The sequence below is a fragment of the Lepisma saccharinum genome, chromosome 25 (assembly GCF_977018435.1).
Source record: "Lepisma saccharinum chromosome 25, izLepSacc3.1, whole genome shotgun sequence".
Taxonomy (NCBI): domain Eukaryota; kingdom Metazoa; phylum Arthropoda; class Insecta; order Zygentoma; family Lepismatidae; genus Lepisma; species Lepisma saccharinum.
The window spans coordinates 49,572,615-49,589,899 of NC_139253.1; the positions used below are offsets into that span (position 1 = coordinate 49,572,615).

At 37.4% G+C, this 17,285-nt stretch overlaps 1 protein-coding gene across 1 annotated transcript in view; it reads left to right on the forward strand.

Moving 5' to 3' along the window:
* Nucleotides 1–17,285, forward strand: part of LOC145978522 (N-acetylated-alpha-linked acidic dipeptidase 2-like) — a 71,459-nt gene that overhangs the window by 11,084 nt on the left and 43,090 nt on the right. The window contains exons 6-10 of the mRNA XM_083111164.1: nt 7,489–7,579; nt 8,227–8,411; nt 9,798–9,917; nt 13,874–13,956; nt 16,367–16,495. Coding sequence (XP_082967290.1) covers nt 7,489–7,579; nt 8,227–8,411; nt 9,798–9,917; nt 13,874–13,956; nt 16,367–16,495 — 608 coding nt within the window. The remainder of the gene's footprint in view (nt 1–7,488; nt 7,580–8,226; nt 8,412–9,797; nt 9,918–13,873; nt 13,957–16,366; nt 16,496–17,285) is intronic.

The following is a 17,285-nucleotide window of genomic DNA, read 5'->3' on the forward strand; positions in this document are numbered from 1 at the left end:
GCTCGAACAGTCAAGTGTGTGGCATTTAAATTTCACTGAGTTAAAGATCAAATATGAAGTTAGTTATGTCGCGCAGCCTTTTTTTAAATATATTATTTATTACGTAGTTTTCCTTATCTCAATTTCGTAAAATTCACTTGCTCGTCAATTGTATGTAATAACTTAAATCAACATTTTAAAGCGCAAGAAAGCTTCAACTGTTCTTCTACAGCAAAGAAATGAAACTGATCTTACATAATTTTCTTTAGAATGTCTGTAGTTTGTCGACGTACAGAGCAATGTATGTAAATTTTAACTTCGACTTTTCTAAGCTGGTCGCGCTAGCCGTTTCCCCCTCTGTACCGCTCGCGCTCCCCCCCTCCCCCCTCCCTCCACTCCTCCCCCGTCCCTTTTTTCTTTCACAATCGGCCAGTCTTCCAAGAAAACCGTATGCTGAGAGCTAGGAAAAGAAAGAAGAAGGCAGGGAAAGGTTTTGGGGGAGAATCTATGGTTTGGGTGATGCTTGTAAACAGTTATTCACTACGCGATATCCTAATACTAAATCAGATGGGGTTGTAGTGCAATGACAACAGTGAAGGACGGGGGATTTCCTCAGTATATTGTTCACAAATGGGAAGGGCTGGTTGCACAGACTGAAGTACACCTTTACAAAAGGTTTGCCTGCAAAAGAAAAATTGTGCCAAATTATAACTTTTTTTTGTGAGAACACGAAAGGGATTTTTTAGGGGGAAGGTGACTTTACCCAAACTTTTTAGGTAAATATTGTGTAAATTCTATCTGGTGGTGGATTATCAACCAGCCACGCAAATGAATGACTTTTAGCTGTCGATCATAAATAAGTTCAATGAACGTTCATTGTCAGTTTGAGATATTTCTGAGGGTCAATGGTAAAAAATACTTGATGATCTGTTATGGAAATAGTGCTTGAACGTCCGTTCAATTTAATTTCGAATTTGACTCCTTTCATGATTTGTAAGTAGGGGGATAAAATATATTTACTTAATACATTACTGCGTTATTTTATCACCAATTACATATATATATATATATATATATATATATATATATATATATATATATATATATTACAGTCAGGCCCAAAGAAATCACAACATAAGATAGTTCTGTGTCATCATAAAAAAAAATACTTTTAGGCATAGGTCTTATGTAAAATAAAATACATTAATTATATGTTGTTTTTTCTTTTCCAAAGACATTATTTAGTGGAATAATATGACAGAGTTACTATTGATAATGACCATACAAAACACGCCATAAAAATTTCATTCACTTTCAACTTTCTGGGGCCGGCCACCGTGGGGGAGTAGCTAGCACATCGCGCTACGACGCCAGGGAACCCGGGTTCGATTTCCGGCTTGGCCACGGATGTTTGTGAGTGTCCATTCATCAATCTCATCATATCATCACTCATCCCCATCTTCGCAAATTGGCCAAAAGTGGCACAAAAAGCGAAGTAAAATAAAGCAAATCAATCAACTTTCTGGATATACGACAAATAACACTATTTCTGTATAAGGAATTTTAGGCGTGCTCAGATCCTCCGATTATGGGGAGCAAGGGCCTTGATAAGAGTTCAGCTGACGAAATAAAGCCCTCATTCCATCTCACTGTTTTTATTACATTGGTGGGAACAAAACAGGGTCGTGTGTGTCCCGACCCACCTAAAATCACTTTATTAGATGAATTTCAACTTCAGTGGCACCATTGTTCTCTGCTGGCTCTTTATTTTCCATCTCTGTCGTTCAAAGACTAATGTACGTATAAACGTGGTTTAGTACCGCAAATTCAAAAGAACTACACATAATTTATTCATGTGCAATATATGGGCAATTTATTCTGCAGACACATACAGATAATACAACTAAAGAATAAAATATGTGGAGGTGTTAATAAGAAATTTGCTAGTGGGAGAGTCCAATTACATATGAAGTAATTCACTACCCTTTCCTTACGTAGTTGCTTGGAACTTTCGTAGGTTTGAAAATAGTATTTAATTTTATTTCTATAAAAGTATAATGTTGTTTAAGAACGGTTATTAGATTCCTCTGCACTAAATTTCTAACTGAGACTATTAAGGGGCAACTTCTCCCTTCCCCCCCATTTACTCACCGTATGCAAAGAGTGTGAATACTTTTTTGCTGAAATGGGAAAATGAACCACAGCAAGAAACTAATAAAATACGTCTGTTTTTATGAACAGCTGCAGAATTATCTACAAACTTGTTGAAATTCACAGTTTTGCTAGCTTGTACTCATTGGACGAAATACATACAGCCAGGGACGGCGCTACAAGGAGGTTAGGGGGGATGAAACCCCAACAACAGATCTAAGCTCCCTGTAGCCCCCAGATTTTTATAGTATGGTAGACGCCTTGCGATCGAAAATTAAAGAAGTAGAAGCTATCTTACGTAATATTTTACATTATAAATCTTCCCTTAGGGCAAGGCCATTGCAATGTTCAAGTACATTTCCTGCTTTTATAAGATCGCAAGATTATTACAACGTGTTGTACTGGTTGGAGGTGGCAGCTGCAGCTCTGCATGGATCAACAACGGACCAAAGGCTCCCCTCTACCAACCTACCACACACAAACATACCCTCTACGCTCTATATATAATATGTGTGTGTGTCTGTATGTATATTATAATGCATGTGTGTGTGTGAAGTTCTTGATCTCATGTTGACAAAGTCACATCTAAGAGCCTAGAGGGTGATTCAAAAGTCCCTCAACAACTCATATATAAACACATTGGTGTGTTCCAAGTGGACGTCATGGCACGGTGCTATATGCACAGGGAACTTTAACTTTACCTTTACCCAGTGGCGGCGATTTGGTTCCAAAACCGAGGGGTGGGGGGGAGAACAGTATATTTCCCATTGTAGATACTGTACGGTTTAGCATAGTGCGGGGACAAAAGTGGCGAAAAGTGGGGGCCGACTGTCCCCCTCGCCGCAACTGCCTTTACCTGTATATCTTGTATTCGTTTCTGAACCCCTGAGTAATTAAGTTTAGTTTTTAAATACGCATATACGAACCCTATACTATGTCAATCACTGAGGGCCTTCTAGAGACTTACTTGTCTCTGCCCCCACCCCCGCACTGCTGGGTCTTGCGGCTTGTAGATCCGGCAGTGCTCGTTTCTGTGTTCTTCCCCTGTTCTTGTATTCGTGTATTTAAATTATTTTTGTATGAGATCCATATCTCAGTGCCAGTGATGATGATGTATTATTGTCCTGTAAACACATTTCCAAATTATCTCATGAAAACTGAAAATTCTGATTTTTTTACCAAGCATTTCCGTCCGAAGTTAAAAAAAAAAAGAGCAAATGCTGTCGAAAAGACAACTTTGAGGTTACTATTGTAACTCGAGAATTTGTTCTGCACATTTTTCTACCAGAATGTTATGAAGTCTGAATTACTAAGAATTATCACACTGATAATTCCACTTACACATCAGCAGGTCAGTGTTCGCGTAAGACGTGTGAAGTAGGGATGGCCAAATCCAGATTTTTTTTTTACTATTCGGGAATCCGATGGAAAAATGAGAGAATCCGGATTTCGGAGGTAATCTCCCCATTTCGGAGACAATCCGGATTTCGCTACAACCATAACTTACGTAGAATTTTCAGTGAAAAATGTAGGCTCAACGAGGACTCGAACCCAAGGATGAAAGGATGGAGAGAACATCGCTGACAATTATACGATTGCCAGCAGGCAGGGTTTCGGAGCTAGGTCGCGGTGGTACTAAAGGAGCCCTCCGGAGCGGAGTGATTCAGTTCTTTTTCACATGCATGCTCGGATCCGGAGAGATAGTTCGCAACTATGAATAATAGGAGTGAACAGTTAACAGAATCAAGCATATCTGGAAACTAGTAAGCTGCGTGAAAACTGACATACGTGTATTTCAGGATAACTGTGATAGATATGAACAAGAAACTGTATTAGCCTTATCTGCGGATGTTTGAAAAGTCCTGTAGTAAATAGCCCGACCCTGTGGCCGAGCGGTTAGCACATCGCGCTGCGACGCCAAGGGTCCCGGGTTCGAATCCCGGTCGGGCTTGGTTGTTTGTGAATGTCCATTCATCAATTTCATCCTTTCATCACTCATCCTCATCTTCGCAAATTAGCCAAGAGGCACAAAACGCAAAGTAAAATAAACTAAATCAATCAATCAATCAATCAATCCTGTAGTAAATTCACAAATTCGTCGTTCCGGTTCAACATGAGTAATATGCATTGGCTGTAAATAGTTTTAATTGTATCAAAAATGCTAAAAGTACACATTTTATTAACTGCACGACTTTCCCAATGATTCCAAATGGCTAACTTGAAGTGATATTCATTAGCACTGGCCTCCGTGATGGAGTGGTTAGCACATCCGGGAGTTCGAATCCCGGCATGGATGCTCTTTGTGAGTGTCCGTTCATCAGTTTCATCATATAATTCATCCTCAGGCGGAGCACAAAGCACGACGCCTTAGGTTGTAAGACACGTTTTTATTACGTTAAGAAAAGAAAGAACATCAAAATCATCTCACCTAGGATAATCCACCAACTGCAGAAAACACAAAAGAATGTCTTCCGCCTGTTCTGCACATGTGTCGCAACAGGGTGAATAGCTATGCACTACTACAAAACATCGTCATTATTTCCCTAGTTTACAGCACCATACAGGAGAGATATCCTGCTACTCGATGTTATAAACTATTCCATATATGTTGGTCATAGGCGTGCGCACGGGCGGGGGGGGGGGGGGGGGAATTGCCCCCTAATCACGGACGTTCGCAGATTTTTCCACAAAGGGACAAGAAAGGTATTTTTTTCATGGGGCATATTACCCCCATACTAGTGCTGTCCCCTCTAAAAACACCACTTGAATTTGAAATTATCGCATTCCTGCGTCCCCATTACATAATAATTAATGTAAATTACTATGACTGAAATATAATTATACTTGTGAAATATATACTTTTAGTTTGACCTTCGTTTTCGAGGTGTGGTAATCCTTGCCCCCCTTCCAGACGTTCCATGCCCCTATATTATTATACTTTCACCTAGAAATTTAGTGGAGAGCAATATTGTCGCTGTTATTAAACAATATTATACTCTAAAAGAAAATGGCGCAACCACAAGGGGACAGGGGGGCATTGCCTTATGCCTTTTTCCAACCTTGGACTGAAATCAATTATAGGGGGGGCATACATTGAAGTAAAAAAAAGCAAGACTAGCAGAATCTATACTAGTAGCAGGACAAAAGGATACTCAAGACGCAATTAGTTTTCACGTCCATCTTGCATTATTTCTTCCAGACGGTCAGGATCACTTGCAGGGGGTTACAGAGGGTCAATTGTCCCCTCGACTTTAAATTTTATACAAATAAAAATACATTTCGTAAAATTTTCTTTCTCGCTTCGCTCGCGGTACCTGCTTTTCTTGCAGTCTTGTCAACTTCCGAGCCGTAGCTAGGAAGTAGCGGGAGTTGGCCCTGGGCGCCGAACAATCTGATTGAGAAAAATTGTAAAAGAGAATGCCATGCCGTCCCATGAAATTTTTTGCGCCCTATTAAATCAATACTGTTTTCAACTTTCAAAAATTTGGATCGAAAAATTTTCTTGCTCCCAGTTTCTTTTCTCCAATACATTGTAAATTACTAGAGAGAAAGTAAGAACAAATAAGTAATTCAGACAGTTGCTGCTATAACAGTTTGGTTTGGAGGAAAACGAGCGCTCACATTTCAGAGACAATCTATATAATTTTTGCTGTTGGTTTGTTAAGGGGCGGATGAATAGATTACGTAATGTATTTAAATAATATGTTAATACCTAGGTATATATATATATAATATACACGCGCGCGCGAACACACACACATATATAACGTTATATATCACATCAATGCAAAAAAACTAAAAGAGTGAGATAAAATGAGGTTTTTCTTTCCCGATCTGACTGAATTTTCAAGGCTTTTGCCCTTCCCTTATGTGAGAGTCTGCGCACGCCTATGATGTTGGTACCTTCTTCTAATAATAAAAACAAATTAAAATAACTGTAATATTAAATTAATAATTAAAATATTAATTAATATTGTTATTACATGAATGGGAAAAAGACGGCATATGAATAGGAATATAACCGCACATATTCATTATCTAGCTCATGAATAGTTCAGATCGCTTCAATTTGTATAAAAACAACTGCCCTGGCAAGGTGATTGTGAAACAGATAAAGAATTGAATATTTATTGAATAACGAAAAAGGATGTTAGATCCATTTGACGAAATTAAAAGCTCTTAATTTAATATTTAATCATATTACTTAAGTAGTGGTGTGCATAAATCTTATTTGATACAGTCATCCAAAGTTGTTTGACCCCAATGTAATCCTTCCCTTAGAATATGTTTGGCGGAAATAAACGTCTCTCGATTATACGACAGATGCTAAACAAAACAAGCATATTTACATTATTTAATTTTAGTACTTCGTAAGTCTCTCTTGGAAGATTCGGACTCCCTGGATACCCCGCCTCCCCTAAATAGTCCTTGGCTCTCAGTTGTATTGCAATGTTCGTCAATGTGTGTTTTTCTTCTTTCAGACACTCGGAAAAAGTTTTGTCTTGTAACAGGAAACCTGTTATGGTCAGACTCTTGAGCGGGGGGAGAGTAGCGGACAGGGAACCTTTCCCTCCAGCAAAGTCTCAATGCAATGGATTTGCCTTCGAAGGGGGAAATGGAATCAATATTGGTAAAACTAGGAAGAATAAATGACATCTGTCAGCTGCTTTTTTCGAGCGACGCTGATACGGGCTCAAGTTTTAGCTTCAACTTCGTTGATATTTTTGTTCAATCCGTCATTCTAATTATCCACATTAGGCGTGCCCGATCCTTTATTTGCTTTGTTCGGGACGTGACGAATCATGTATCAGAGGTATGCTTGGACATCCGCGGGATTTCTTTCCAGGAAGGAGTAAGAAGTGGGATCAAGAAAATTTCGTTCCAGGGGTGAGAAGTAATGCAGTTTCTCCACAACACACTGCTTCAGTTTGAAGTTATCATGTTTCTGGTGTTAGCCCTATTTGTAATTATCAGTGTAATGCAAATTACTGTGACTAAAATGAAAATATATATGTGAAATAGTATTTAATTTTTATTCTGATATTCATTTTCCAGCCGGGCAACGCCCACTCGCTTCTCTCACTTCCGGATATCCATGGGGTTTTGTAAACTGCGTGAAAATGACATACTGGAACAGATATCGGAATCGATAAATTGCCGGTATTTAAACTGATTACGATATCCAGTATATACGTACTTTCAACATTTTGATCACAGAGGGTAGTGTTGTATTCTGTATTACAATTACAAAATACTTCATTCATTGTTGTTTTGTTGAAACCTAAAATACAGCAAAGGAGGTAGAAGGTTTCCAAGCTAATGAACTAAAAAGTTACTATTTCTTGCTTTCCATTACAGATGGAGCATACAAACTGGAATATGAAGAAGCCAACTTTCCAAAGATTCCTTGCCAGCCAATTGGATATGGAGATGCAACTATGTTATTGAAGTATTCAAGTTTCTATTCTGAGAAACCATTAGAAAAATTAGCAGAAAATTCAATTTTTTCAACCGCCAATTGTATTTTGTTTTGATATTGTTCATAATACACATTAAACATCAAATAAAGTGCAAAATTAAAGACGTAAAGAAAGATATATGTTAAAATGAAAAATTACAGGTTACAAATTTACGGTCTGATAATAAAAATAAAAATGTGTTTAGAACTTTTAATATTAATTTTACCATGGTTATATTAGTATGATGAACAAGTAGACAGTAAAATCATTATTGAAAGGTACCTTACCTCTTCAATTATTACAGACCATATTAGTGTGTAAATAATAATCAGACTAATATTGCAGAATTATATTCTATAATTCAAATTATAGACCCTGCTAGTAGCACAATTTTGTACAAGATTTGATTGCTATGGAATTATCTGCAGTGGTGGCGATTAGGGGGACGAGGGGAACAGTTGCCCCCTCATTTCGCCACTTTTGCCGAGGCACTATGCTAAACTTTATATACAAAGGGAAATATACTGTCTTTGCCAGCCTGGTTTTGGAACATCTGTAATTGAGCTCACTTACTTAATTTAATCCCAATTTCAGACATTTCATCAATGAGTAATTTACCTTAGCTTAAATGTTTTAGATTTCTCAAAGGACGAAAAATGCCTTCCGCTTGGAGACCCGGACTTCCTGGAATAAGCTTTCGCATTGGACCTGGATTCGATAATTCTACAGCTGCTCGTAATGTGAAGATTTTAGTTAACAATAAGTTGGAGAAAATCAAAAGCTACAATGTCATAGGCAGAATAAATGGACGGTTAGAACCTGGTAAGTTTGAAACTTATGGACTGTGTTATTTTTCTCTCGATTGTTGGTTTAAAGTTTTGTTTTAAGTCTACTTTATGCACAGACAGGCTAATCGATACTCGAATTACAATTTAAAGAAGAATCTAAACCACTACGTTGATTCACGGAGTATCGAATCCGGGACTCTTTGTTTACAAGGTGACGATGTTACCATTATGCCATTGTGGAGACCCAGCAGTGGCGTAAATAACACCCCCGCAACCACCGCGGTGCGGCGGCTGGGTGGGGCGTAGTAAGAATGATGAGAAAGACTGATAGTTTACAACATTTTTCGTTTCGGCGTTAAATAAAATATATTTTCAATCAAACATACATTTTTATGGCCATACAATTGCAAGCAGAAAACGTTAATCACTAGAAAAGTAGAAAGTGAATTTCCAGGTTAGAAGAAAACCTTCATTAACTGAATAGTTCAAGTCATAGAGGACAGGCAAGGAAAGTGCTGGAAACGTTTTCACCCCTCCCCTCTCCTACTTACAGCCTGCGTTTCAGCAAAGTTTGGTGAAACTGTGCTCGTTCTTAAGTTCCTTTTGTATTTGTTGTAGTGGAATCCGCTACAAATTTTTGGGGGAAATATGAACAAGATCTTGCACTACAGCTACACAAATTGTTTCATTTTGGAATGAAGTGTCAACAAAAATTACAAGAAGAACGCTGTCAAGCATTGAAAGCGATCATGCTCGAAAACTGGACTTGACCAAACTAACACAAGAATTTGCTTCCATCAAAAAACTCAGAGGACTGGTAACAATATTGCATTTTTTGTAGTAACAGTGCATTTTCATTTATAATTGTAACATATCTTTTTTTACAGTTTGTTTTTTGAAACCTTTGGTACCAGATTTTAAAAAGATTCAAATTACATTGATCTATTTTCATATTTGTAAATACGTAAGAGAAATGCAGGAGTGAATTCATATTTTAGAAAATATTTTTAAAAAAATAGTAGGGTCGTACAACTGTAAGTTGTGGGGGGGGGGGGCGCAGACAGTGTTAGAGTTAGTTACGCTACTGAGACCCAGGTTGTTGGACTACTTGCAATGTTGTGAAGGGTTGGCTCTGCATATATATGAGCGGAAATGTGACGTTGAGAAATATAACGTTTAGATACTTAGCCGAAAGCTCAATATCTATTATTACCACACTATCAACAATAAAACACTTTCATTTCAAAGAAATCAAAAAGTTGCAAAATTATGGCAGAGTTACCAGTATTCTTAATTTAAAACATACATTTATTTGAATTAGAATGCATTAATATCTGAGTGAAACAATGTTTGATTTGTTCCATTTGCGGAGTCAATTACCTGAAGCAATTTTATAAATTACTTTCCCCCTGTTTTTCAGATCGCTATGTGTTGCTTGGAAACCACCGAGACTCTTGGGGCTACGGTGCTATTGATCCCAGTAGTGGAACTTCGCAAATGTTAGAAACCGCAAGAGTACTAGGACAGCTGAAGAAGAAAGGTAATACAAAATAATATTGTTGAATGAATAAGTAGTACAATACATTAATTATTCACAATGATTTGTGAGTGGTGACTTGGAAATTGAGTGTTCATCGAACAAGCGAGGTTCGTACATTCAGTGTGAATAATAAGAACTGGCTTAAGTAGAGAAAACGATGGTGATCTTTGATGTGTTAGCAACTCAAAGATAAGCATGCCATAGGTGTCAGTGATTGTTGGACAAGACCAAAAAAGTTCATTTTAGGTTGTTTTGTTTACCTTATTCTCTCTAAGATAATGAAGCAATTATATTACGAATTTTATGAGTCAGAAATCCAAAATTCTGCTTCAGGAGTTGAGAAGAAACTATCCAACATTGTAGAAATGCAAAACAACGTTACATTATTGCCACTATGTTACTCCATCATTACAATCAGAGCTTTAAACGTTTTTATTTTTCATAATTTTTTCAATGATACTGTGATGTATATAGTATCACTTTAAATGGTGTTCAAATTTGCATAATACACAAAGCGAAGTACTCTTATATTAACTCGCAACAATTTCACTACTAAGTAAAAAATGTACAATTTATAATTTTGAAATTGCTTCCTTTTTCATCTGTGCAGTTATATCCAATGCAGAGTATTTCTTGATATCAATTTATTCTGAACTTAAAAAAATATATTTTACACTTATCTATACTGCAGGCAAGTGAGACTTTCAAGTAAAAACAACTTAAAGTTAATAATTTACGATGGTACAATTAATGTACCCATTCAAAATATATGGGGAAATTTAACCAGGAAATAACAATAATTTATGAATATTAAACAAAATTACACATTTGAAACTAAATTATGCATTAGTAAATAAAATTAATCAATTGACTTACAGATCTTGTTGCCATGAAACAATTTCCCCTCAGATTTGCATTTCAAGTTTGCTCGCTTCGTCAGAATTCTTTCTTTCATAATTTACATAAATGAGATCTCAAAGCACATCACCTAGCAGAGGAAAGAAAATTGTCCTTGTTGACTACAACAATATATCGATAATGAATTCTTACTCTTATGATCGATTTCTCAAACCTAACAGTACTTGTAACAATTGTTTACCATACGCATTCATGGAGATGGTTTGTGTATTGTGGAATCTGTAGAAGTGGGTCAGTCGGCAATTTTTGTGTTCTGGAAATTTTAATGTAACATTGGCTGAAGGCCAATATAAAGTTGTGTTCTGCCTAGCAATTAAGGTTTACCAAGGTAAATTAATTGCATAAAAGTAGAAATGGTATCTAGACTAGACAATGACTTGACAATATCTCGGTTTTTACTCGACTTATAATCTCGTTCTCGTTCTTTCGGTTCGATTTATCGACATCCGCCTGCTTCTCGTCTCACTTCTCGATCCGCTACACTTTCTGACTCTCTCTGCACTTTCGCACCTCTCGTCGATTTGTGTCAAGTTAAGTTCCGGAGAGGTGTAATGTGTGGTGTATGGTCACGTGGTGTGTGCTAACTAATCAAATGAACGTTTGAAGCAGCAGACAGGCATTTGTTGAATTTCCGTCTACTTGGTCGAACGTTATTTCCTTGCACCAGCCTGACACCGGGATACACCTGCACTACAGCTAGTGCCAAGAAGTGCAGCGAACTAGATAAAGCTCTTATCGACAGTAAAGTCTGCACGGACGGGTAAGCACCACTGGAAGATAGCAAATCCACACATTGTGGACAGACGGTATCCTTGCTGGTTCTTTGCTGGAAGGGACCCACGTGCTTCCAAAAAACCGATAAAAATCCAAACTTTCCAAGGTTGGCGAGTGATTAAGGAAGTTTCTAACGGTGGTGCGGGTCTTACGATAAATCAGTTGTATTTTATAAATGAAAGAAAATACAGGTGATTACCATTTTTATAAATTCGATCGATTGATTGATTGATTTGCTTTAAGTCCACTTTATGCACAGAAAGGCTAATCGGGACTGAACTTGCAGTTTAAAGTGGGATCCGAAACACTGTGCCATGTGCCTCCACTGGGTATTGCACCCGGGGCCTCTTGATTACAATTATAAATTCGATTTTGAGGTTTTAAAACTATCTTATTGGCAACCGCTTAAAATAATTTACGGTTTATAAGACACTGTTAGTTTCAACCTACTTACACACATATCGGAACATTTATTTCTATGAATGTTAAACTATGAATTTAATAAAGAAAAAGAAATGTGTAAGGATAGATTCTGTATGTGGCAAGGATAGTTTGGTTCATGTAGCAAATCTGGATCTAGTTTTTTCACGAATGCACGCACGAATGACGGTGTTTCTTCTTTAAACCACTTTCTTGCAAAAATATGCAGGATATTTTTAGTCGTGGAAATAAAATGTACGAGTTATCTACTTTCAATTTATTACTTAGCAAATCCTAAAAAAACTTGGACACGGAAATGTTTCTTTTGTTATAAATTGTTAAGCCTTTCAATTGTTTATTACAAGATGCACAAGGTAAATATTCGTCTTGTTTCGTTTTGCTTCTTAGTTGAAGGTTGCTAGTAATTCGATCAATATAAGCTAGCCTGGAGGTTACGTAGGACAGTGTAGTGTTCCCATGTCGTTTGTGACAATGAAGACGTATGAGGATACAAATTATGCTACATGTGACCGCTGCAAGAAACGGATAAGATAAAATATCCTCTGAACTGGTCTACAATAAAACAGTAAGCAACCACGCTACAATCACAGTAGAAACTTGCGCAAACTTGTCCTTGAAAAGATTGCCCAGTTGAGATTTGTAGAAAGAAATCTACAAGAAACTACATCAAACGTAATACTATAACGAATTTTATTTTGAATTGTGTATCAAGTTCATGTTTTGGTAAATAGTTATGCATTAAATCAAGGCAAATAAGTTACGCTCACGAAGGGATGAAAGGCATAAGAACCACGTGAATGGTTTTGCATAGTTGCAAGAAAACGCAACCATCAACAAGGTTCTGTGTTATCCTTAAAACGCTATTCTTACCTAAGAATAAAAGTATTTTTTACTGTCATGTGATTTTAAAAAAAAAATATTTTTATTTTTAAATAAAACTGGGCTTGTTATACTAAAGGAGTATCATGCTATTCATGGACTGACCAGTCTATGCTCTTTTCTTTAGTATATGATTTGCATAAAACTTTGTACTTGTTTTTTGTCAATTTATTGTAACAAACCTCGTAAAGATACAAACAAGGGAGTCTAAAACATTAACGAATAGCAAATACACCTTGCCACAATCAAAACAAGAATGTAACGGTATGCAGCAACATGTGTACTTTTTTTTTTTAATTTCTAGGAAATCTGCGCAAATCGGATTACGCTATTTTTTTGTGTAATTTTCTAATCTAGCTTATTGCAGAGAAAACAGTGCGCTCGCTAGTGCAGCCAATTTTAGATATGCCGATACAATCACAAAACGTCAAAAGTTAGGTATTCACGATAAAAAAATGTAAACAAGCGTAACAAATCAATCAGTTAATCTGCGCAAAGTTCCAATTTAGTAAACGCAAGGATACGCTGTCGCTATCAGGAAAAGTCATTGATGCGTAGTGAATCAAAAGCGCTTGACGCTGATGGAAATTAGCGAAGATGAAATGAGCTGAAGCAGTAAAATCAGTAAAGGCAATCTTTCACTCTATCGATAGACTTTGTGACAGTATCAATCCAGTTCTTTGTTACTAGTTAGTACACTGAGAGTACTATCAACTTACATATCTTAATGTTTATGTTTATAGCTTTTGTCTTATCTTACGGTGGGTGGACTACATGCTGACAAGGGAGGCGACCAATCCAGCGCGATGAGAAACACAGCAGCTTGTAAAAAGAGGTGCGCGCAGCACCTCCTCCCGCGACGTCGTAACTCTCGGTGTCACCGCTGATGTCCCCGCTCCACACTTCCCTTGCCAGCACTACATATGGATTTCTTTCCGTTACAGGATGGCGCCCACGTCGCACAATTGTTTTCTGTAGTTGGGGAGCTAAGGAATTTGGAATGATAGGTTCTACTGAGTGGGTGGAGGTATGTATTTTATTTTTCTGGCAGATATTGTTTTTATATATATACCGTACTATCATCTTTTGCCCAAATGCTGTATCCAAATCGTACTCCAGAGTCTGGAATTATCCTGTAGTGCAGCGTATCTTTCGACGGATAGTGTCCTTGTGTGCCCGTGCCGATGTCCGCTTCTGTTGGGTCCCTAGCCACGTGGGCATACAGGGGAACGAAGCAGCCGATGCTGCCGCCAAGTCTTCTGATGCAGACGGTGACGTTCTCGTCCACCTGCTGCCAGCTAGCGACCTGCACAATGTATTTCGTAGCTGCCTTCCTGACACTTGGCAGGCCGAGTGGGATGAGGAAACGGGGAACAAGCTTCACACCATTAAGCCTACCACACGTGCATGGCGTTCCTCGTCCCGTCCTTCTCGTCGAGAAGAAGTTCTTCTAACACGGATGCGTATTGGACACAGTCGTCTAACGAATGGTCACTTGCTGCAAGGGCTGGACCGTCCGATGTGTCGTGTTTTTAACGTGTTTTTAAGTGATCGGCATATTCTTATTGAATGTGCCGACTTTGCTATCCTCAGACAGACTTTTAATCTTCCCAGCTGTTCGTTATCCCTGTTGGGTGATGACTGCAGTGTTTTATCCAATGTTTTTAGATTTTTCCGAACAGCTGGACTCTTCCACCGTCTGTGAGGAAGCTTTTAACACATTCTGACTTTTTAATGTGTTGTGCTTGTTTTGTGGAGGTCTTTTTACAACCTAGCACTTTTAATTTTTCCCAAGGGGCTTTTCACACACCCTATTTTCATACTAACAGTCAAAATTTTATATAAGGGGATATTTCCCCGTATACATAGAAGGGTGTAAAATGGCCTTAAGTTCCGACGCACCCAAAACTTTTAACTCAATCAATCAATCAATCAACCAAATCTAATAGAATGGATAGGAACAATCGTGCAATTAGTATCCGAGGAAACCGATATTTCATAACATGTAACGACATGTAGTGTGCAGATAATTTCTGGTGAAATACGATTTTTCCAGATTATGAAATTGGTTGAAATAGATTGTGAATTCCACATACCCCTGCTCAAGTTTGTATGCTAATATTCATTGTACAAATGTATCCAACAGTAGTATAGCTACGTTAAGTTATTCCTACATTTGAGAAACATGATGCATTTGAAGGGCCTTCTTGAAGAAGACTCAATCCGTACTATGTCAAGGCTTTTCTCCAATACGCATTGGAAATTAATGTAAAAAATAAATTATAAACAAATGAGAGATGGGGAGATGGCTGATTGTGTGCTACACTCCCTATTAATTTAGTCAAAGTGCTAAAACTCATTAAGCCTGTTTCACACCGACTATGTTAAACTGTAAACTGACCAGAAAGTTGTATTAACTCAGTACGTAAATGTGAGCTCCCTCATAGCCATGTAATTGGTTCGATAACTTAATTTACGTTGTCAGTTTACATATATGGGGGATTCCCGCTCAAAATTCCCCACAACATAAGATAAGCAATTAGTTAGTTGTGACTTCAAATATACCTTTGTAAGGGTAATATGGTTGTGAGTGGTGAATTCGTTTCTTACTCACATTCCTTCTCTTTCAATAGATCATAACAGATATACACCAATAACAATAAATATAACAATGAAATTTAATTTAGCTATTTTTATTACACACTAAACGAGAATTTGTAAATAGTATAACTATTTCGTGATTTATTAATATCTTTAACGAGTTATTAAAGAAATTAGTTTGCTACTTTATAAATATCTGGTATATTTTTAAAAATAACAAGTTAATTCATGTATTTTTAATTATTTAGTAATTTACTTTTGCGTATATTTAATAGCATTATAAATATGTATATCATATATATATTCACAGTATATGTATATATGTGTATGTATGTATATATATCTGTTGGTTGGTTGGTTGTTGTAAGTCCACTTTATAAACATTAAGGCTAATCGGGACTGGACCTACAGTTTAAAGTGGGATCCGAACCACTATGTGCGTCCACCGGTATATATATTTGTGAGTGTAAATTAAGATTCCTCCCTCCCCTTCCGCGCCAGTCTTCAGTGATTTCACACCCTATTTACATTCCTGCTAGGATGTAATGGTATTAGATAGTGTTGTCCACGGGACGAGACGGGACAGGCTTTTAAAAATTCGAGACGAGACGAGATTGTCCATGTGTCATGAGACAAACGAATATTTTCGAGGCGAGACAGCATTTCCACGAGACGAGACAGGCCAAAGTCTCGTCTCGTGGGCAACACTAGTATTAGAAGAGTTACTGATAAAATAGTTTCGTAAGCTGTGTTTTGAATATTTCACGATTACTGGACTGGACGCTATCTAAATTACCATTTCAAATGAAACAACATTTGTTTCCAATTCATTTCAGGATAAGCTTCCAAAGCTAATGGAAAGAGCAGTGGCATACATCAACTGCGACATTTGCGTATCTGGGAATTTGTTTCGACCCACGGCATCACCTCTTCTGCAAGAAACTATATGGAGAACAGCTAAGATGGTAAATAACTAATTTACTAGGTTCAACAAGTACTCCCTCTGTCCCATAATTATTGTCCGGTACAATTTCGTTTGTTGTCCCATAATAATTGTCTGATAGGCAAACTGTGACATTGGTGTATACAGAAGAAGAAAATGAAACACGGGAATGAGTCATACAACGTTATTACTCAATGATCAGTACAAATTGGCCGATCAAGTACGTATAGGCTAAATAAAAAGTCACCATTTTGGCATACCGGACTATAATTATGGGACAGAGGGAGTACATTTTATAAATCTACTCAAAATCACAGTATAGGTGTGTTTCACCTACGTCACGAACTGTTGTATTGTGGTAAAATTGGCCGCACATGACGTCTGTGCGCATCCTGACGTCACATGAAACCCACCTATTAAAGCCAATCACTTGAGTAATGTTCATAGAATAATGTGTGAATTGTACACTTTTCAATATTTTGCGCAGGTGGGAGAGGGAACATTGCCTTAACAACAAAATATAAATATTTGAAAAGGGACAATCGTCTTGATGGAACGTCAATATTTATTTTTATCACTATGATAATATAAATATTCAATTATTAATAATTCGTATTGAAAGTGTCCCGGATTCGAATCCAGGTCCGGGCATGGGTGTTTTGGTAAATAGTTATGCATTTGTGAGTGTTCCTTCATCAATTTAATCATGTTGCAACAATCAATCGCCACGATCCTACCTACAGGATTGCTTACACACTACACCAGGGAGCGATGCATTAGATTACCCATGCAAATAACTCATTTTTAGTCGG